The sequence below is a fragment of the Pinus tabuliformis genome, chromosome 8 (genome assembly GCF_031772625.1).
Source record: "Pinus tabuliformis cultivar Carrire ecotype Pingquan chromosome 8, CPIR1, whole genome shotgun sequence".
NCBI lineage: Eukaryota > Viridiplantae > Streptophyta > Pinopsida > Pinales > Pinaceae > Pinus > Pinus tabuliformis.
The window spans coordinates 1,398,722,192-1,398,745,446 of record NC_142294.1 but is presented as its reverse complement, the minus strand read 5'-3'; the positions used below and the strand labels follow the sequence as shown (position 1 = coordinate 1,398,745,446).

Sequence of the window (23,255 nt, the reverse complement as noted above, 5' to 3'; positions counted from 1 at the left end):
GTGTAAAACAAAGAAAGGTGCCTATAATAATAAATTAGTGAACCATCCTCACTAATCTGCTTCATAATTTCTACTGTTTTCATAGTACATCGTTTATTTATTTGTGTAAAACAAACAGGAAAGGTGCCCATAATAATGAAGTTTGGTGCCCATAATAATGAATTAGTGAACTATGACTTCAAGTTTAACTTAGAATTGAGCCAAAATTGCTGATATAATTTTTTTGAAATGAATTTTGAGATTAAACACAAGTCTTGGAACAGAAAAATTAAGCTTCTGCTAGAAGCAAACGTGTCAGATAGATCGAATTTATTTTACATGACATCATATGCTGTCAATTATACTGCACATCTGAATCTCTGCATCATGCTGAGGATTAAAATTTTAAGAAAATGTGGTTTGCCCTGATAAAAGTATACACCAGAAAAAATCAAAGGCAATTTTTTTACTGAACCTATTCTTTTGCCGTCAGTCGTGGGCTGTGCGGCTAAATGGAACTCGCACGCTCCATGAAAAAACAAGGATTTTGTACAACTGTCATTCATCAAAACGATGGTTGTGCTGAGGTTTAGGATACACCCATACACCGTCAGTAGATCTGGCTAAATCTATCACTAACATTGGTCAAACACTTCAATTATGTTCTTACCCCAGAGATGGATTTCTAATATATAAATTGCTAGTCCAATTCCTCAATTCGTGCCCTTTTTTTCTCTGCTGCAATCTTCCTGATAAAAATACCCCAGCGTAAAGCTGCTTTGAGCTTCAGCCATCCAACGATAGCTTTTCCAGAGCTACGAGTTTTTTCTTCGCTATAACTAGGATAAGTTTGAGCAGGAGTAAAAGGAGGAGGATAGGAAAAACCATCCTCTGCAATACCGACACCTCCTCCATTCATGCTGAACATGCGTAGTAATTGTTGCATGTCTTCATTTTCAAGCATTTCCATACTCCTTGAACGTATATCTTCCACAGAGAAGAAGTCATCCACCTGAACCCTGGTATCTCTGGGACGTGACCAATCTTCCACTCCATTGGTAGTTCCCGACTGCATTGCCGTCCCCGGAGCCTGATAAGGAATAAGTGTTGTTACCGTTGACTGCGGAGGCCCCAGCGCAAGACCAACAATGGAATCTGTTCCAGGAACTGCACTCTGGTGTGATGATCCCACTAATACCTGGTTTGATGCATTATTGTAAGGCAGATTGCTATAAGATAATTGATTGTTAGTCATCAATTGCTGAGGTTGTCCTGCAAATCTGTTGACTGATCTCTCACCGTAAACTGAACTTGAAGAACTACCTGCAAATTTTCAAGGCCAATTAGCAAGGTTGTACAATTGTAAAATGAAGCCACCGATGCTTTGGATTTCTGAATAGAATCCATTCTAGATATTAAATATCAAAATGAAATAAAAAGAATCTCATAATACATATTGTGAAAGCAACTGACTTACCACCTACAGCTAACCCAGAATTTCCTGGTGCTTGTTCAAGATGCATGGCAACTGGTTCAGAAGTTAAGGGAGCTTGCTGGCTATAAGCAGTAGAATATGGCATGGTGGAGATTGAAGCTTCTGGACGAGAACTATTTCCCTTCTTATTTGACCTTGCACTAACTAATGCCTTACCATCATATTCAATAACAGACATCCAATTATCATATGCCTTCTTTACCAGTGAATCAACGAACACCTGTGGCAACAGTGTTTCAAGATAACATAAATCCATTGCCACATTTAATTTAATGTTGTTAATGTCCACAGCAAAATTACTATCTCCATGCTGTTAAAAAAAGATACCTTGTCATTGTCAGAAAGCGATTCAGCGGGCATATATTGCCCTTCCGCAATAAAGCCCGCAAGTTCATAAACATTATTGAAGATAACACCAACATTCCGTGTCTCGTCAGTGTAGTAAACATAGAGCTTCCCACTGAGGACACAAGTTTTCGCGTGCTCTACTGTACTCTCCCACATCTTGTTCGACATACCACTTCCAAGGATCTACATTCAAATTAAGAGAATGTAGGTTGAGCTAAGAGCAAAGTTCAAATGGCCCTCACCACAAACATGATAAACAATAGTGCTTACACTTCGTAATTTTTGAGGGTCTCGAACCACAAGCCTCAGAAAATCCTGAACCGTAAAAACCCCAGCTTTATTAAGTTTCTTGTGAAACGCTCCATCTTTGCCAATTTTATCTAATCTCCAAACGTCATCATGTAATGCTGGTGGATAATGTTTCTTGTACACTGAAAAGCATAAAAACGATCCCAGATTATTCCATGGACAAAAACAATCATACTTTTGCAATCTAACTGTTTCAGAAAATTATATCTTTGCAAGCAACAACAATTCAGAGTAATATCAAGCAAATGCCCCTCTTCATAATGTAAGGAAAAAAACAAATTTATTTTTGCTATCTGGCTGCTTCAGAAAATTATAATCTTTGAAGCAAAATAAATTCGAAGTAATATGAAGCAAATACTACTCTTCATGATCCACTAGATTGGCTCAGAAATATAAATTTGATATCAGTCTGATATCAGAGCCAAGATACTGAACTCACGTTCCCCTCTATGATCTTTCACGGTGAAGGCTTCTGTCTTAGCCTCACGAATACGCATGCCTTCACAGTAACCTGATGTAACCTTTACTCCAAGCCTAAACTTCCTGCTCCTTATCCAGCTTGAATTGTCTGTAAACATTAACTCCCCAACTGTACCAACACCTTCCTTCAATGTAACTTGCAACTCTCCTGTCAATAGAGGCCTCTTCCCCTCACGTTCACGCACTTCGTGACTTTCAAAGTCTTCCTGTGTCCAATCCTCGTCATCTTCATTGTTGAAGTCTCCTTCCAATACCGTAATATCTAATTTTGCAGATGCCTCAGGTCCTGACGTAACAACCACCCCTGTGTCTGCATCCAGGAGCACAACAAGAATAGCAGCACCCTGTTCTCCTTCAACCTTCCCACCTGTGAAGAGTGGAAGTGATAATCTTGTTCTGAAATGTAGTCGCAAGTTTCTCCCATCTCGTCCTTCTATACGTTTTGGAGAAGACCTGTATTTTATAGCAGTTATGTTCAATTCCAACCCAAAAAAGACTATATCAATGACCATGAATATACTGCTTTTACAATAAAAAGGAAAGCAGAAGTCAAATAGTAACTACGGAATCAGAACTAGATGATATAACCTAAATCAAGTATCTATTATTTTAAGCCCCAAATTTAATATTTTTATTTTTGACTTTTCCAACCCTTGATGTGGAAGAGCACTAGGTCCAGCATCATAAGGGTCTTCAGCACCTACAGAAGTCTTTATGGAAAACAGAATACCATTAGCAACCACAGAATCAGAGATAAATGATAAAACATAAAACACGTATTTATTATTTTATGTACCAATTTTATGCTGTATTCTAATTTTCTATCCATTAATAACATGGAAAAGCAGTGGACCTGGAATCATTAGTTTTTTAGCACCTATACTTGAGATTGATAACAAGCTACAGGACTGGTTAATGTTCTGCTTTCTAGGCCTGATATTTCAACCCCAACCTGGAATGAGCTGAATGAGGAAAATTCCAAAGAATTGCCCCATTAAATTCCAGACCAATGTTCGTCTTCCATTCAATTCTTTCTATGCATTTATGCCCAGCTCATCCAATTCCATTCAGCTTTATTTAAACATTTAGAATGGATGAATCTCTCGTTTGTACCTTGCAACGACTTGAAAGAAGAATTGTTTCCTTTTAAATATTGGAAGCTTACTGGTTAATAATAATGGACAATTTATTGTGCATGCTTTCACGGTACTATTATTACAAACCTTTAAGGGTTTGGCTTTATAATTGGTATCGGAATATTGGACTGTAAGAATGGCAAGTATTGCTGAAAATTTGATGCATCATAGGAATAAAATCCAAGCAGAGCATTGTTTAGCCTGTGAAGGGTATCTTTTCACTGTTGATGATGCTGTCGATGGTAAATGGAAAAAACGATCAACTTCCACTGTCCAGTGCACAGATGGTGTTTTCAAGGCAATATAAAATTCTAAATGCTGTAACATGTCCTCCAACGTTTGCATACCTAAGTCGAAACTTGTTACCCGAGACATGCTTTCTGTATTTCAACAGCTTGTTTCATGTGACAATGAAGAAATAACAATCCAAACCATATCAGTACAGGATTTCAAAATAAAACATCATTTTCATCAAAATTGCTATCAAACGGATGGAAATATAACCAAAAATGGTATACAGATGTTAAAACCATAATGAATCGAACTATGTATAATTAAATTTATGTTCTACCTAAGAATAAAACCCCTCTAACTGGCATATAAATTATTCACTGCACCAAGAGAAGAAAGGTGCAGTCTATAACCTAGTATAGTTAAGATGTTTAATATTATGTTGGTGATGTTAATAAACTAAAATGAAACAACCATCGAAAACTGTTAATTTATGCTTAGAGCAATTTACTTCAATTTTTCATATTAGCCCAATGTCAATATTCAGATTAGCAATCACACCAGCATGATAGTAAAGTGCAGATAGAACATATACATAAACAGTAGAAGACAAGCTAAGACAAAAGGACACAAGAAGTGGCACCAGCCAGGGACAAACCCCAATGTGGGGAAACCCTTGATCAATTCTTCTTATATTCTTCAATAGTTCAGCAGAGAGAAAGAGATATAGTACAATGATTTGAAGTCAATACTTGACTTGCCAAATAGGAGATCAAAGATCTTCTCTGTGACAATGACATAATGAGGTTGCAATTCTGATACCAAGGACTGAAGGTATGCAGTAGATGATAGGCCTAGAACAGCTCAACCAATTATCTAGATTCTAGAATACTGAGGCTTTCCTTCAATAAGACTCTCCTTCCTTCGCTGCTTCACTAATCATGACAAGGCTGCTAATCTGGCACACATTTCATATGCTGCAAGGACTGGTGCATTTCATGGCAGACCTGGTCACTGGTTAGGGCACAAGCTCTGAGTGTCACACACAGCGCCTTAAACCAGTGTTTTCAAAACCGTTTTTAAAAACCAGTTACCGGTCTAACCAGCCGGTTAGCAAGGCCGCCGGTCTAAACCGGCCAAAAAACCTGGTTGGAAAGGCCATTTCGCCATTTTTTTGCCCTAACCGGTGAAAACCGGCCGGTTCTGTCCTAAACCGGCCGGTTTTAGGCACCCCCACTGTAAAGTTAAAAAAGCATATTTTTTACTGTGTTTTAGGGGGAAACTAAGGGTGTTTCAACCCTAAGAATGTTGGAAATTAATGGTAATGTTAAATTCTTAAAGTAAAAGTGACATTTCCTTTAATTTTCATTTTCATCCTTTTACTTAAATTTTTAACATTACCATGAAATGACTTAGGATGTTTGAGAGTGGTTTCGACCTCATTGGATTTCATATGGAGAAACTAGAATTTTAGATTTCACTCAAAATTTAGCAGACTTAATGGTTTTCAGGATTTCATGGTTTGGGGGTAAACGATAAATGCAATCGGAGCTCCAAATGATGAGCAAAACTCCTGATCTAGATCCCATTGTGTTGGACGATATTGATCCAACATCAGAATGGGTGGAGGAGACTGAAGAACCTGTGCTTGAGGCTGATTTTGATATTGACATGGCTTTAGCAGGGGATGAAGCAGATTATGTGGTGGCATCAAAACCAGGATCAGTAGCGGCATCAAGGAAAGGCAAAGAACCAATGGAAGGCACTAGTCATGCAGGTCGACAAACTCGTGCTTCCATTAGGTCCACTTCTATTGTCATTGGTGGCATTGATACTGAGGTTGCAGATCAGGCTGAGGCATGCTCAGCCTCTGAACCAGATGATGTCTATGTAGCTCCTGATGATGATCCTGTGTCTAGTAGTGGTGATGAACTTGATGATTGATCATGTGTACACCGTAGACTTGTAGTAGGCCAATTGCCCCATAGCTTACAGCATTGTTTTTGGACTTTATAGGCCATTTAGAGCCTAATTTCTTATGTATTTTGCTATTTTGTCGATGATATGTATTGCACTCAGTGCCATTTTGATATATTCACCTTTACATGGTATATAAATGAGCAAACTTTGCATATTTTGTCTCTATTGGCTTGGAATCATGGTTTTACATCTTAAAAATAGTTTTGTTTCATTAAAAATTAAATATTTAATGTATTTTTTAAAACCGGTTCGTTTAGACCAAACCAATCTCGGTTAGACCGGTTCCGGTCGGTAAACCGGTTCATTAGGTGGACCGGTCCGGTCACCGGTTCCGGTTTTAAAAACATTGCCTTAAACACACCCCACAGTCCACCTATTGACTGCAGCTAGCCTTTCATACAGTCCCTCCAACCATATGCTGCCTTATAGGGCTGCTTACCTTCTGAACACAGCTCCTAAAAGGCCTCCAACTGCTGGCTATGGCCTGCGGCCTAGCCCAGCAGTGGACTGTAGCTCTGGTCCCTTCAAACAGTGATCCAAACAGCCCTTAAACAGCAGTTCCTAGCTCCTCCTTTCTGCGGATTCTTCTGCCCAACAAACTGAGTTCAAGAACAGCTCGATCATGCCCAAACAGTTCACTGTGCCTATTGCGATTAGTGTATATGCCAATTTGAGACCAGCTAGGGCATATTCCATGATGCACGTTCTGGCTGAGATAGTATGGATTACTTGGAGACTAGTCCTTATTCCTTCTAGACAGACATAGGCGCTGCAATTGGAGTCTTTTTATGATGTATGGTGAGTTATTTATCAGTGTTTCATGGAAACACGTCCCTGAGGGTGTGGTGCACACACCTCACGTTTTCCATGAACATGTGATGAGGGGACACCTGCAGAAAGGTTTCCCCACATCTCCCTTTTGGGGAGACATAGGGGAAAACATTTCCTGTGTGGGGGACAAGTTTCCACAAAAGCAGGGCCTGTGGCCGTGCTTGTGGATGTCCTCCCTTAATTTTGCTTGAAAACAATAAGTTATGAGTGTGGAAGCTTAATATTCAAGACTAGGCTCTACTTGCTATGTAATTAATGGTAATGTCAAATTCTTAAAGTAAAAGTGATTTTTACTTTAATTTTTAACATTACCATTAATTGACTCCAGATGTTTGAGAGTGGTTCTGACCTCGTTGGATTTCATATGGAGAAAGTAGAATTGCAATGTTTCCAATGGATTCTATCATGTGAGCGTCTGGAACTAGCATTTAATCAAGAGCCTCACACACCTCACGCTTTCCACGAACATGGGATGAGGGGACACCTATGGAGACTTTTCCCCATGTCCCCCTTTTGGGGAGACACGGGGAGACATAGGGGGGAAACATTTCCCTAGTGTGGGGGACACATTTCCACAAAAGCAGTCCCTATGGGCGTGCTTGTGGGTGTCCTGCCTTAATTTTGCTTGAAAACAATAATTTATGAGTGGGAAAGCTAAATATTCAAGCCTAGGGCCCTACTTGCTATGTAATTAATGGTAATGTCAAATTCTTAAAGTAAAAGTAACTTTTACTTCCATTAATTGACTCGGGATGTTTGAAAGTGGTTTTGACTTCATTGGATTTCATATGGAGAAAGTAGAATTGCAATGTTTCCAGTGGATTCTATCATGTGAGGGTCCGGAACTAGCATTTAATCAAGAGCCTCAAGCCCAGAATCACCCTTTTGAGTGGGAACGCATCCCACTCAATTTTGTCTAATAACATATGTTGCATGGGGACCCATCCCCACCAAAAAATCCCACGTGCCCTATGTTCCAACCTACCGGGGACTTTTACAAGTGTTGGGAACGTCCCCAATTTTTGGGGGACTTCCAAGCCGTTCCCAATCCATCCTAGGCAGATTTTGGGGACTTTTCAGATACTGTTCCGCCATCCCCAAGGAAAAAACAGTATATCTGACCCAACTGTGACTGGGCTTACTTTGCTGTTTGGATGGCTTTTACTGTTGTTTTGGATGCGCTTTTAGTGTGAAAAAATAGTTTTTTATACTAACTTACAAAGATAACTGCTAAACATACTTGTTCGGTGTTGGCATTTATTTTTTCCTCTCTTCATCACTTAACTGTCTAAAGCAATAACCCTTGGTGTTGGACTTCAGCATATAATTATTGTTGCTTAAAAACATCCGTTTACAAATAATTAATTAAGAAGTCCTTCAACCTTTGCTTCCTGTGGCATGAATCAGGGACACAGTTATTGTTGATGAAAACCTTCTAGTTCTGTCCTAAAGGTGAAGTAGACCGTCTTTGAGACTATTCTTATGTGGCACATTTAACAAGTTTCTAAACCCACTCCTATCCTACAAGAAAATTGTTGAACTGTGTTTAGCACTGTTTGCAAGGAATTATTGGGTTGTTGCTTTGCTATGTGCTGTCCTAGCAGCCACATATTTTTTCCCTCAAACAGTGAAGGTTGTATGGATGTTTATTTGTGAATACAACCTCTTGTGTGAAGTAAAGGTTGCCAGCAATGACTCATTTCAGCACATTTCCTCTTAAGACTGATGTTTCCAAAATTGTTCTTTGCACTTACTTTGTCCAAGAATAATAAACCAGGATTCAAGATTGATTTACATGTCAGACTGATGTAAAGAAACCACACTATGTTTAAGGCTCTAACACACTTTGCAACTTTGCTAACTATGCCAAGGAAGTTGAATTTGTTTAACTTGGCCATATTAGTAGCAATGATTGTAAGAAGGTCCTTTTTGCTTTCATAGGATTAGGAAAATATCTAGTGTGGTTGACCAGTCAAACTTAGCTTTTATTTGTAAAAACCTAACAACAGAGGATCAATTTAGGTATTGAAATTGGCAATATTAGAATTTAGAAATTTGAGCCAAGGTTTGATTTTGACAAAATTAGCATGCTCTTGACTCATCAACATTCAACTAAAAACTTCAACTTGAATTTTAGATTTGAGATTATGTATTTGGTTTTGTAATTATTAATATTTATTTCGGATTTATTAGATAGCTCAATGTTTATAATTTTATTGCAATGATTTATTTATTATTTATGATTTATCTGTATGCACATGGTGAATTTAAAATAATATTATTATTAATAATAATAATATTTATTATTTTAAAATATATATATTATTTCCATCCCCAACTTGCCATCCCTTGAAAAATTTGGGGGTGCGCTCTAGCCGTACCGGAAACTCATCCCTGTCATCCCCAAATGCAGTGCAACATAAGCTAATAACCCTTCAAATTTAAAAAATTAAAATTAAAAATTAAGAAAAATTACAAAAAAACTGAAATTTCAAAAATTACAATTAAAACTAAAACTAAAAATAAAAATACGTAACAAATAACAAAACCTAAACTAGGCGAACCTCTGATATCTGAGACACAGAAACTCTCGCTGGATATCTGTAGCACTCTAACCATGGAAGTCGACTCAAAGATTCACCCGTTTCTTTCTTACGTTCTATCTCGGAGGCCCCTGCGGCAGCCATTAAAGCTGAGCTCCAAACCCTCGTTTTCGAGCGCCATTAAAGTGGATTTTGAAGCGAATGAACCTCATGGCGAGGATCTGCTTAAAGAGATGCCTATGCTCCGGGAGCCGAAGCTCGTGGCTAAAATGAAGGCCGTGGTTTCCGACGTCGTTCAGACAAGATCCGTGCTGCAGTCCCTGGGAGAGCGTCCGGATTACGAGGCCGTCGATAAAGCCCGTTTCCGCGTGGCAGAGATCGAGCGCGAACTTTCCAGGCGATTGGAAGAAATTTTTGCTGTGAAAACCCCGGAAGGATCCGAATGGAGGTCTCTGCAGGTTACGGACAGCAAGAGAGCCGGGAAGACAATGATGAGGATTGCCTGTATCAATCTTTCTGAAAACCTGCCTGACCATCCGAGCTGCGCGCCAGGGTTCAGTCAGCACGTTGCTGTGGCTCTGCGGTTCAGTGCGAGGAAAGATGGGAATCTGGTGACGTCCGAGATGTGCCGAGGCATCTTGAACACGCTCACATGGAGACTCGATGTTAAATGGGGGAAAATGGAGTTTGCAGACAAAGTGTTTGAGAAAAGTCCTGAACGAGACGCTATTGATTGGAATGCATCGCTTTCTGGTTTTGTGAAGAATGAGAGAGTGGACGATGCACTGGAGTTGTTTTGGGCAAAGACTGAGAGAAATGTGGTCTCATGGACTACCATGAATACAGGACATGCGCAGAAGGACTGTATGGACAAGGCACTTCTGGCCGGAAGCAAGCAGCGAATCTGCTCCTCATTCTCGCCAGACTTGCTTGCAGAGGTTCCTCTTTTGATTCAGCCAGATCTGTTGGAAGAATCTCAGGAATTTCAAATCCAAGTCAAACTACTAGGAAAGACAAGGATGCATTGGGTTCGAGTAACAGATCTAGTCCAGGATCTACTGCAAAAACTGGAATGCCAGCTGGGGATCCCCTCCTCCCTCATCAGATTGTTATATAAGGGTAAGCAATTATTGAATCCCCTACCTCTCTCTTTTTACAGCATTCATAAGGACGCCTCCATCGAGGCTTCTTTTCGTTTAAGAGGTGGTTCCTTTGGGCAGACCTCCTCTGCCCCTTTTTTCTCTTACAAAGATGCAGCTAGCAAAGACGCTGCCCAACCTCAGTCTTCTTCGAAAACAGCCCATCCAAACGAGGCTCCAAAGCCTTTTTTGGTAGATAAATCAGAGGAAATTCCCTCCCTCAATTTCACTCATCCTGAGATTGAAAATCGTTTACAGATTTTCGAAGAATCGGCACTCATCTGCAGATTTAATGGGCTTTGGCCTCGCACAGCAGATCTTTACCAATGGATCCACTCCACTTGGACCAAAAAAAGCAAGATTTACTTATGTTCAAAAGGATTCTTCATTGTGGTTTTTGACTCAAATGAAGATTACCAGAAGGCCTTAATGGAAGGCCCTTGGTTCTGGGGTGCGGCTGGGCTCTTTCTCACCCCCTGGTTTCCAGATTTTGACCCTTCTACAGCAGTCATCACCAAGCTTCCCATTTGGGTCAGGCTCCCGAATCTTCCAGCTCATCTATGGCATGCATCTGTTTTCATAGCCATTGGAGAATCTTTGGGACGGTTCCTAGCTGTAGACAGCTCAAGAAAGGAAAATGGTCTTTACACCTACGGCAGACTTTGTGCAGAAATAGACATCAGTAAAGGACTACCGGATCAGATTAATCTCAAGATTGGAGATTTCCATTGGACTCAGACCTTGGATTACGAGAACACAGCCTTCAGATGCCGCCATTGCCATCAAACGGGGCACCTCCAAAGTACATGTTCTCAGTTCCTCCAAAAAAAGAAGAATCTAAATCGCAAACCCAAATCTAAGCGCTGGAATCCTTGTGAGCCTCCCCGCTCAATGTACGATCTAGATTTCTCTAGCTCGGATGAGGAGGAAACTGAAGATGTTTTGCAGAATGATGAGGCTACAGTAGCAGATGTGAAGAATGATGTGACTCCGATGGACACTCCCTCGGGTGCTCCAGCAGTATCCTCTGACCCACAGCTTTCTCAGAAACGTACTCATTTGTCTTCTTCCTCAGATTCTGACAAGGAGATTCTGCCGCCATTGCAGAATAGTCTTCAGATTGTCATGGCTCAGCCAAACTCCACTGGGTGGGTCAAAGTAAACAAGAAAAAAGGCAAAAAATGTCGTGTGGCTGGAAATGACTCCTCGGGGTAGTTCTCTGAGCCGAGTTCTTTCTTTTTGTTCTCCTTTGTCTACTTAGTCCTTTCATGGAATGTCTCTTAGCGCGAGGTGGTTAGCCTTTCACCGGTGGCTCCCTTGCTTTTCTGCTTCGCTTGCTTGCAAGCTTGATTGTACTATACTTTTCTTATCTTAATAGAATTAGTCTTTATTCAGAAAAAAAAAACAAAACCTAAACTAATTTGCAATAACTAACTCACTCATTCGACTTAACAAGCTTACATCTACTCGGCTTAACCGGTCGCGCTACTTGACATACCAGTGAATTGTTGTCTCTCCTCCCAAGCAAACTCTCCTTCAATGCTCATTATCCATTTTTAATTTTCAGTTTTAACTTTAGAGTCTTGACACTAGATATTGATGGCCTTGGACTGATTCTTTAACTCGTCACTCTTTACTATTTTTGAGTTTGAGTTATATCCTAAGTCACCTGACACGGGGATTCGAGTGTCAGATACGGACACGTTGACCCCCCAGAACATGACACGTTCAGATGCATTATATATTATTTTATATATATATATATATATATATATATATTAAAAATTAGATATTTCTTACACATTCTCATTCATGATACAAATTCATTGATTCAAACATAGATCTTCATCTAACTATAAGTTTTACAAAGTAACATTATGCATGCAAAATTACAAATACAATTTTGACATAAATAATAAATGATAAATTATAAATTTATAATACATATTCAATTCATCAACGATCCAATAGGAGAAAGACAAGATAGTAGGATAAAGATATTGTAGTTTTCTCATTAAGTCATCAAAATCAAAATGTGTCACTGTCTACATAGGTAGGGCAATGCCAATGACAAATAGAAATAGCAAATACAAAACAACTACAACTACAAGCCTCAAGGCAGTAGGTAGCTCATAACTCATGAGTCATCAATCCTCATAGTCATCATCAAAATCAGCGTCACTGTCATCATCATCATGGTCACCACTGCTCTCCTCTGATGCATCCTCCTCCTTTGTATCCAAAGTCATCTCTGCATCTGTTGGTGTGGAGGATGACCCCTCTATAGTATCACCACCATCAAATTTGACAGGGTCAAGCACTTACCTGTTGCTTGAATCTCCTTGAAAATGCTCCCACACCCTTTGCTCCTTGCTCCCAAACACCCACAACAAACTAAACAAGTGAATGTGCAAATAAATTGGGGAAATACTCCTTTATAACTCCACGCGGATTCTTGATTTCCGGATTTGTGTCAGAAAATCGGGACACATTCCAAATTCGAAGTGTCCTAATCGAGACACATTTTGGAGTTGAAGTGTCCAATCGAACACGACGTGATGCAATTTCCGGACACAAATCCGCCTAAATCGTGTCTAATTCGCCAGATTCGGGACACGTAGGGCCCAGGGGACGAATCCGTTTCATAGGTTATATCAATTCACTATTCCAATCTTCAGACTTCAGTGTCTACTATAGCCTATTTTGCTTAGTACTAATTAGATTCTAGAATGATGAATGATGAATTTAAATTTTAAATCAATTTAGAATCTAGAATGATGAATTTAATTTTTAAATCAATGTAGAATCTAGAATGATGAATGATGAATTTAATTTTTAAATCAATGTAGATTCTAGAATGATGAATATGGATCAATGTATTTCATTATTGAATCTTATGGTGTATGAATGAAAGATGTATGTATTAGTATGAATGATGAGTATGGATCAGTGTATTTCATTTTTTAATTCAATTATGTATGGATGAATGTATTTATGCTTTCATTATTGAATATGAGTTTCAAAATATATATACCCAGACATCCCTGCTGAATTTCCCTGAAATTTGAGGGTACTCCCACAAGTGTGTGTGTGTGTGTGTACACCCGGACGACCCCACTGAATTTCCCTAAAAATTGAGGGTACTCCCACACATCCCCCTTGTGTGTCTCCCCGCACCCATGACTCCCCATCTGGAGTCTTGGTGGAACATAGTTATTTATCATAGGGAGAAAGCACCTTTCTTGAGGACTTATCTCCTGCTATTTTGGACTTTAGATAAAGCACTTTTCCTAGACATTTTTGGATCATTTTGCGCTCATATAGGTATCTGAAGACTATACATGCCTTCCTTTAGATATATTTTTGGGCCAAGTCAATATGCTTTTCTTGGGGATCTTCTGCTATAAGTTTGATGATTTGAACCTAAACCTATCTCAAGTGTTTGCCTTACTTATTTATCTCTGCTTCAGAAGCATAAAACAGCCATCCTAAAATACTTTATCTCTTGTTTGCGATCTACTATTAATGGCATAGATTGAGCGCTTTTTGAAGGGCTTTCCATGAGCTTTATTAGGCCAATATTTCCCATTTTTGGATCTGTTGGTGATGTGTGGAATTTTCTGGCACATTTCAAGTTAATTGAGGTGCCTTCATTGAGACATCATCATCCCACTTGGATGTGTTATTATTGATCTATCTAAAAGTAACTTTTGAGGCATTTCTGATGAGATATTTCTGGAAACTTTAGCAAGCCATGCTTAGAGACATGTATCGGGCCTTTCCTAGGTTTTAGACAAAGCATAGATTTAAGCTATTTTAGAGTGTCGCAAGAGGGTTTGTGGGCCTGCTTCTGGGCTTGCTTTTTGTTTATTAGGGATCACATTTAGCATATAAAAAGCACTCCAATCAAGGTAATTTTCACGGGTTCTTATTTCACATGCTTCTTCCTTAATTCACCATCTCCTCTCTTTTGGAATTCTTTCTTACAGCAGTGTTCAGAGTCCAGATCATGTCTAAATTAAGTTTCTAGCACTGTCATTGTAGAATCTTGTCTCTGTATATTGTGTTGAGCAAGGCTCATAAGATAGGATTGTATCTCTTAGTCTTTTATGGCTTTTGGGTTGTAGCTGATCCTTCTCTGAAATTCTTTCAGACTTTGTACTTGCAACTTTGATTCAATGAAGACAAATATTGGCTCTCTCATAACATGTATTTGATGAATACTTCTTATGGTTTCAACTTATTGCTTAAGCTTAACAATCTGAATTCTCATGTTTGTAGGATTCAATCTTCTACTTGCCCTAGAAATATTCTTCATTCTTCTTTTTTGATTGTCCTCTGCCCATTGTGAAAATTACACCTATCATTAATCACAATCCAATTTAACTTCTTCATTCATCTTTTCTGATTGTCTTCTACCCATTGTGAAAATTACACCTATCATTAATCACAATCCATTTTAAAAACAATGTTCAAAAATGGCAGCTTAAGGATGAATTTTCTTAAATAAAAACTCATTTCTAACAATTCTGGAGTGACTTTCTAAAAATAGAAAGTCATGTCTAGCATCTCAAGTATGACTTTCCAAAAAAAGTAAATCACCTTGCATCAATTGGTAATCAAGTATAGTTGATGAAAAATCACTTAACTTATCATTAATCAATCTTAATAGTTCAATCTCGACTTAATAATCAATATTATTAATATTATTACCCTTTAGGATATTATGATATTATTATTAAAAGGAATTACAAGTCACCTTACCTTCATCACCTCAATCACTTCGCACTTGTCTCATTGATGTCTCACGTAGCACTATGTAACTCTCTCGTTGAAGAATCTAGGGCATGGAGTTAATGAAATTCTTCTTAACATGATAATTATTTGTGAGGAATTTAACATTTAGCTTATTAGCATTTTTCTTAACATTAGTGTGACTTCTTTAGTTCATCACATAGCTATCATAACAAATAGACAAGGAAACAAAATTTTGGCTTTCTACCAAGGCCAAAACCTCTCCCTCTTGGAGAGGAAAACCCACACAAAATTCTTCTTATAGAGATTCCAATTGACGAACATCAAAACCATGACCCTTGACTGACTAAGCCACTCCAAGACCAAGGCACCAATCCCCTTCGTTGTATCGTTGAGATCATCATCATCACTGCATTGTGAAGACATTCATTAATGTTGCAACATTATTGTGCTTCCACTAAGAGACTCGTCATAACTATGAGCATCATTGCTACTACATCACATAGAGATCACAGAGATCCTCTTTACCATGTATATTCCGAGACAGTGAGACAATGATCATCAAAATCGTGACTGTGCTTATGATATATGAAGGTCGAGACAGAGTTTGATAGGGATCCTTCTTGTCGAGGGTGTATACTTGTGACTGCACTTATTATGACACTAAAATTCATATCATCTCTTTTTCACTGAGGAGTATACTACATCAATAAGGAACCGAGGCCTGTAACAAGGAGGAGACTGAGACTTCTTAGCGAGATTTTAGGTGAGTCCGAGATGGTATCTCTACTGTGCTTATCCGAGAGAGTGCTCCTTAAAAATATGTGAAGTCCAGACCTATACCCATTCGAGTTTCTTCAAAGAGATGCGAGATACTTCTCTATTCTTTTGCGGTGACTCCAGCTGCCTATTTATAGGTGTATGTCCATGCATGCAAGCTGACATGAATTAATGAATTGTTGTGTCACTTCATTTGAGCCAACTTGTCTATTCTTTATGTCAATTTTGTTGGTCAACTTGATTGTTCTTTTCATCGTTTTGCTTGCTTGTCTTCAAGAGTATTGCGCTGGTCTTGGGCGGTTGTTTGACTTTCCTAGACCTATGGAATGAGCAAGGAATTCATTCTTATAATTCTCAAAAAGAATATTTCTTTTCTTTACAAGTACAAAGATCAAAATTACATGTATAAATACCAAACCTAGTTACATTTTCTTCAACACTCCCTCTTAACTAGGGAGGTATTTATAATGGTACTTGGTTATTCTCAATCTGAGGAATTTCTCATAAGAAGAATCAGATTGGCAACCCATCTGTATAGCATCATATCATCCAACATTGTCACGGTACAAGGCCTTGACTAACAATTCCATCTCTTCACGACACCATGAGCTACAATGTTGGCGAGACCAATGACTATAGACACCTTCATCACTATCTCTCAAGTTACATACCCACCCAAGTGTTCACTGAGTATGACCTTCTAGGCTATTCTTATCTTGGGTTCCCAGCCCTTAAAGAATATCACTCCCTTGCCCACTCTTATCTTGGATGCCCTACACATCCTCAAAGAGCATTGGATGCTAGATGATTACCCAATCCTCAATTCTTTCTTCCCAGGTGAAGACAAGAATGTTGTATCTATCATGTGTCTACATTTACATTCATGGCCTTCACCTAGACTTACAGTTGTTAGTTCTGGTCTAGTGCATGACACATGAAATAGAAAAACACAATTATCACTCCTTTGTAATCAGGGGTGATCTAATCCAAGCTCCCTCTTGATCAGGGACCAGTCAGAGCTCCCTTTTAGCTAAGGACTCTTCCATACATCAGCAACTTCTTCTTTGTACGTCCTTCAACTACTTGATCAACTTTTCTCCTTGATGTCATGAAAGTTAGTTGAGCTTCTTCCTTGTAGGGCAACAGCCATCAATCACTTTCCTCCTTAGTTCGTCATGTCATTCCTTTCTTCATGGAAAGTGGCCTTCTTCATATCTAGAACCTTCGTTGTATGACTACTTCTTTCTCATCATGCTTCTTCCATCCATCACATGAATATTAGTTGTACTTGTATTTACAATGCTTGTTCGAATAGCCCTGCATTATCCAAATATTATTCAAGAAATCAAAACATCATATTACATCAAATCATACATTACGAGAGGGCTCTTCACCATGACATCTTTCTGTAGGTATCAACATCCTGCACACATGTTGACACATCTCCCAAAGATATCCATTGTCAAGGATCTTCATCTTTTCCATCAAAGTCTTCATATCTTTCTAGGAGATGTTCTAGTCAAGTCTTCTTGATCTTTTGGATGTTGATCGCCTTCATCAGGGTTGCATATCTCAGGATCTCTTCCTTCCTCACACATTCCATTCTTAGTAGATTTTAATCAGAGTTTCTTCATTGTAGTCAACCACCTCATACTTCAAATGAGGACATATTATGTTGATTTCATCTAGTGTGACTTATGCCTTCCTGCATCCTTTCAAAGGAGGAGATCTTCTTTCTCTTGATCATGCTTCTTAAGATAGAAGCAATGATCCATGTTACCTGCAACCATATGACATGTCATTATAATATTAAACACAAGCATACATACCTTATTTTACCTTCAGGTCATCGAGGCTTCTTCCAGCAGCTTCCTTGATTGAAGAGATCTTCAATCCCTTAATCTGCTTTAAGTCATCACATCATCATCTCATGGATTTCATAAGTTGGAGTTATTGTTCAAAACACTTGCTTCCTTTCTAGATTAGTGAACCCTTCGATAAGGATTCCATGAGAGAATTTTGAGATTTCGTATCTCCCAAACTGGCTGATGTTTCCTTCTTTACTTGATGTATGATGAGCCTTGTCTTAGATGACTTCTTCCCTTCCTTCAATGTCCACTGAGGTTCCCAAGAGCTATATCCTACATGTTTGTCTGCCATGGATTTTGTCTTTCATGATTCCCATGGTGATATCACGAGCTCTTGTTTCTAATGCTTCCATGATGCCATGATGCATCTTATTATCATTGTCATATCTTATAGCACAAGATTTAGGAGCTTATGATAGGACCCTTTTGTGAGGGATATTATCTTACTCACAGGAGAGATTTGTTACTCCCTCTTTCCTTGGCCCTTTTCTTCAGCTTCCTCCATCTTTCAGTGATATGAGCTTCCAAAATATTTCTATAGCATTGAATCTTAGCTATACTTATTCTTTCTTGCTTTGCTTGAGGACTAAGCTTTTGTGTTGGTCTAAGTGATGTGACCTTCTTTACTATAATTTCAGAGAATATATCTTCTAGAATTTCATATATCTCTCTTTATGTCTCCTCTTTTAGCATGTGAGGACCTTTGAGTGATTTCATATGATTCCTATGAGTCTCTTGATACATTCAAGCATTGTTTGACCTTCAGAGACCTTTCCATAGACATCAATGATTTCTCTTTTCTATGAGGATTATGACAATCCTCCTTATTTTATGCAAGGACCTTTTTCATGAGGACTATGACTATCCTTCAATATTTCTATTTCCTTGCAAAACAAAGTTATTAAACCAAAAACATGAAAGATACTTACTTGGCATGTGAAGAGGAGATCTTCACCTTGATGCTTCTTTTGCTTGAGCTTCCCATCATGAACCACTAGTATCCTTTTACCAAAACTTCTTTGGAGACCTTCTAGCATCATGACTGTTAAGATCTTGTCATCACCAAAACTGATTTATGATCTTAAAATCATCTTGATTCCTAATTCATCTTCTTGGTTCTTTTGACTCCTATATTGAACACATTGTTGACATGCTCGTGATACTTCCATCCCACAAGTGGACCTTATTATACTTCAGCATCAGCAAATTCATGCTCTGATCCGAGCATCATGCTACAAGATTCAGAACTGTGACAAGTATATCACTGTAACACTGCACCGAGACAGTGATGTCTTATGAGTGTTGTTCATTCGAATTGTGCACTGTGTTGTGAGCCTGAACTTGTCACTGAATTCATCACTGTGACTTTATTGAGATGTGTATTGGAGATCTGCCTTTTGATCTATCGAGATCATGATTGTCTCTTCATAGTTTTTACTGAGATCATAACCTATGTTAGGATCATGACTGCTCCTTGACCGAGAATGTAATTGTGTTTATCATCGAGATCTTACTTGTCATGGTTGTGCAGAGAATATATATATTACTGTAGTATTGCTAAGTTTCTTATTCGAGACTGTGTATGAGACTGTTCACTACTGTGGGATTACCATGATTCTTTCCATCGAAACTGAGTGGTGCTATAGGATCTTTGAAACCATCATTCGTATGCCGAGAGATTACCGAGACAAAGATACCAAGACTTGTTAGTATCTCTCCATCAGGAGCATGCTAATAATATATTACACGGTGGCATCATTTCGTATGTTGAATATATATATATATTACTGTAGTATTGCTAAGTTTCTTATTCGAGACTGTGTATGAGACTGTTCACTACTGTGGGATTACCATGATTCTTTCCATCGAAACTGAGTGGTGCTATAGGATCTTTGAAACCATCATTCTTATGCCAAGAGATTACCGAGACAAAGATACCAAGACTTGTTAGTATCTCTCCATCATGAGCATGCTAATAATATATTACGCGGTGACATCATTTCATATGTTGAGGACTGCGATTATGAGGAGGTCGAGACAGTGATTGTATTGTAATCACAAGAATGCTGAGATATCATACTTCGTTGTGCTCATTGAGACTGATAGAGGAGAACTTCATCACCGAGGTCCTGTACCTGTTTGTACCATCTGAAGATTCAGAGTGATCCAACTTCTGAGTACTAGCATTGAGACTTCACTTTAACTGAGATTGATCTTGAATTGTCTTGTTGTTGTATACTGCTTGTTGAAGATTGATCTTTCAATTCCTTCAACTTGTTCTGATGTCCTTCTTGAAGTTGATCCTTAAGTGTCTCTTTTATGCCCTTCCTTAGACTGCAACCATAGCTCTAAAACCATGTTGAAGAATCTAGGGCATGGAGTTAATGAGATTCTTCTTAACATGATAACTATTTGTGAGGAATTTAACATTTAGCTTATTAGCATTTTTCTTAACATTAGTGTGTCTTCTTTAGTTCATCAAATAGCTATCATAACAAAGAGACAAGGACACAAAATTTTGGCTTTCTTCCAAGGCCAAAACCTCTCCCTCTTGGAGAGGAAAACCCGCACAAAATTCTTCTTATAGAGATTCCAATTGACGAACACCAAGACCATGACCCTTGACTGACTGAGCCACTCCAAGACCAAGGCACCAATCCTCTTCGTTGTATCGCTGAGATCATCATCATCACTGCATTGTGAAGACATTCATTAATGTTGCAATATTACTGTGCTTCCACTAAGAGACTCGTCATAACTATGAGCATCATTGCTGCTACATCACACAGAGATCACAGAGATCCTCTTTACCATGTATATTCCAAGACAGTGAGACAATGATCATCAAAATCGTGATTGTGCTTATGATATATTAAGGTTGAGACAAAGTTTGATAGGGATCCTTCTTGACTGCACTTATTATGACACCGAAATTCATATCATCTCTTTTTCACTGAGTATACTACATCAGTAATGCAACAAGGCATGTAACAAGGAGGAGACTAAGACTTTTTAGCGAGATTTCAGGTAAGTCTGAGATGGTATCTCTATTGTGCTTATCTGAGAGAGTGCTCCTTAAAAATATGCGAAGTCCAGACCTGTACCCATCAGAGTTTCTTCAGAGAGATGCGAGATACTTCTCTATTCTTTTGCGGTGACTCCAACTGCCTATTTATAGGTGTATGTCCATGCATGCAAGCCGACATGAATTAATGAATTGTTGTGTCACTTCATTTGAGCCGACGTGTCTACTCTTTATGTCAATTTTGTTGGCCGACTTAACGGTTCTTTTCATCGTTTTAATTTCTCGTCTTCAAGAGTATTGTGATGGTCTTGGATGGTTGTTCTTGACTTTAGGTTGACTAATATACATTTCATAAATGCTCAAGAAGAGCTCTTTGACTCTTCGACTTTCCTAGACCTATGGAATGAGCAAGAAACTCATTCTTATAATTCTCAAAAATAATATTTCTTTTCTTTACAAGTACAAAGATCAAAATTACATGTATAAATACCAAACCTAGTTACATTTTCTTCAACATCTCTCTCTTAATGATATGTTACACTCTCTCTTACGCACCCATTAAAGACATGGCATATTCCTAAAAGATTCCTCTTACGCGCTCTTTAATGCATATGTGACACTCTCCTTAACTAAGGCATGTGTACCTCTCCTTAATGTCCTAAGTTACTAAGGCATGTGTTTCTCTCCTTGACGGCATGAGTTACACTCCCCTAAATGGCATATGTTACTCATCCTCAAGGCATGTGTGTTGTTCCACCTTTATGACAAGAATTTGTTGCTCCTCCTATATATGTATCTCATATCATCTCTTCTCCTCACCTACTTGTGCATTGTGAATTTATGTTTATTGGTGTTGATTTTCCAATGACCCATGCAACCGATGCCATAGAATATTTTCATTCGTGTAGGATTTCTGTTAGTGCTTTTATGTTTCTTGCCCTTGTGTTCCAAAGGGCAATGTTTGGTCTAAAGCATTCACCCTTTCTTTAGAAAGGTTTACTGCTTTGATGTATTAATTTCCTATTGACATTGTTTCCGCATCTGTTACACTGATACATAGCTGCATGAAAGTTTACTAGTTCAGTAGGGTTACAAGTTACAACCATATTCACCAGATTCAACTCAGGATTCTGCAAAGACCCATGAATCAACCAAGCAAAAACTCAGCACAATGAAACATACAAGGGTTTTAAGAAAACTTATTGTTCATAGATTATACATGAGAGATAACCAAGTATATCACGCAGCATACATAATACAATCACTAATGATCATCATATCTATTACCATAATTCATAGTTCTCTTGTGCCTGCCCCAGCCACTACCCCTGCAGTTTCAGCATTGGCTGAATTCTCACGAGCAAGTGAAAAACTTACCTGTTGTGCTTCAAGTTCAATGCCCTAGTCAGAAACCCTTCCCAAAAAACTCGAGGGTAAACAAGCACTAAAATGACAAAAATACAAATTAAAAAATTGAATTTTATACTCTGACTAGGCAAATTCTTTCTTTGGCTCAGCTTCATTGGTGGGTTAATCCACTTCATGGGTTGACTCTCCAGTTTTTACTATTTTCTCTCAGGTCAGACCCACAGTCCCACCAGATCATAGTCAAACCAACCTATTTCAGCTGCAGGTCGCCTAGACTCACTGAGTCCTGTTAATATGCCAACAACCATTTGAGCACTTCCTCCTTGTGTTTTTGGCATGCCTATAGTTGATAAAAACTGCTTCTGAAATGTCAGGGGCCTATGGTTAATTCCAATTTGAGATACAAAAGTTATCTTGTTCATTTTTCTGGAGGAAAGCATAGAGAAATGTCAGAGATCACAAATACAATAGAAAAATAAAAAGGTACATATAAAGTGCTGCCAAGGATACCACGAAAAAAAATACTGCAGAAATTGAAACTGAACAGGTTTATAGATTTGGGGCTGCATCACCAGTCTTCAGGCACAGCATTCATGTAGTAACACTATACTTGGGGAAAATTAAGCGACATACTCTTCAACAATGAAAATTTTCCACAAGATGAAAAAAACACATGCAAGGGTCAATGTCATACGATTCCACACATTTATAGGGCAGAGAATTTGCCATAGATATGTAACTAATCCATTCCTCTAAGATGAAATGACACAAGTGGAGAGACAGTAAAACAGTTTGTGTTCCGATGGCCTTTGCTACCTTCGCATGGATACATGTAAAGCCATGGCATATTGAGGTTAGCTTAAACATCTAATTAACTTCAAAGTGTGGGAATATGAACTATCACTTGATATGATCGAAGAATTAGCACTTATATGGTCATTGTTGAGAACCATTTTCAGAATTCAAGCAATAGTCATGAGGACTGATT

At 38.5% G+C, this 23,255-nt stretch overlaps 1 protein-coding gene across 1 annotated transcript in view; it reads right to left on the bottom strand.

The window, feature by feature from the left end:
- Nucleotides 1–254: 254 nt before the first annotated feature.
- Nucleotides 255–23,255, bottom strand: part of LOC149240783 (calmodulin-binding protein 60 D-like) — a 69,368-nt gene continuing 46,367 nt past the window's right edge. Inside the window, exons 4-8 of the mRNA XM_089373820.1 lie at nt 2,571–3,064; nt 2,093–2,253; nt 1,802–2,005; nt 1,457–1,694; nt 255–1,302 (exon numbers count right to left, since the gene is read on the bottom strand). Coding sequence (XP_089229946.1) covers nt 680–1,302; nt 1,457–1,694; nt 1,802–2,005; nt 2,093–2,253; nt 2,571–3,064 — 1,720 coding nt within the window. The 3' untranslated portion in view covers nt 255–679. The remainder of the gene's footprint in view (nt 1,303–1,456; nt 1,695–1,801; nt 2,006–2,092; nt 2,254–2,570; nt 3,065–23,255) is intronic.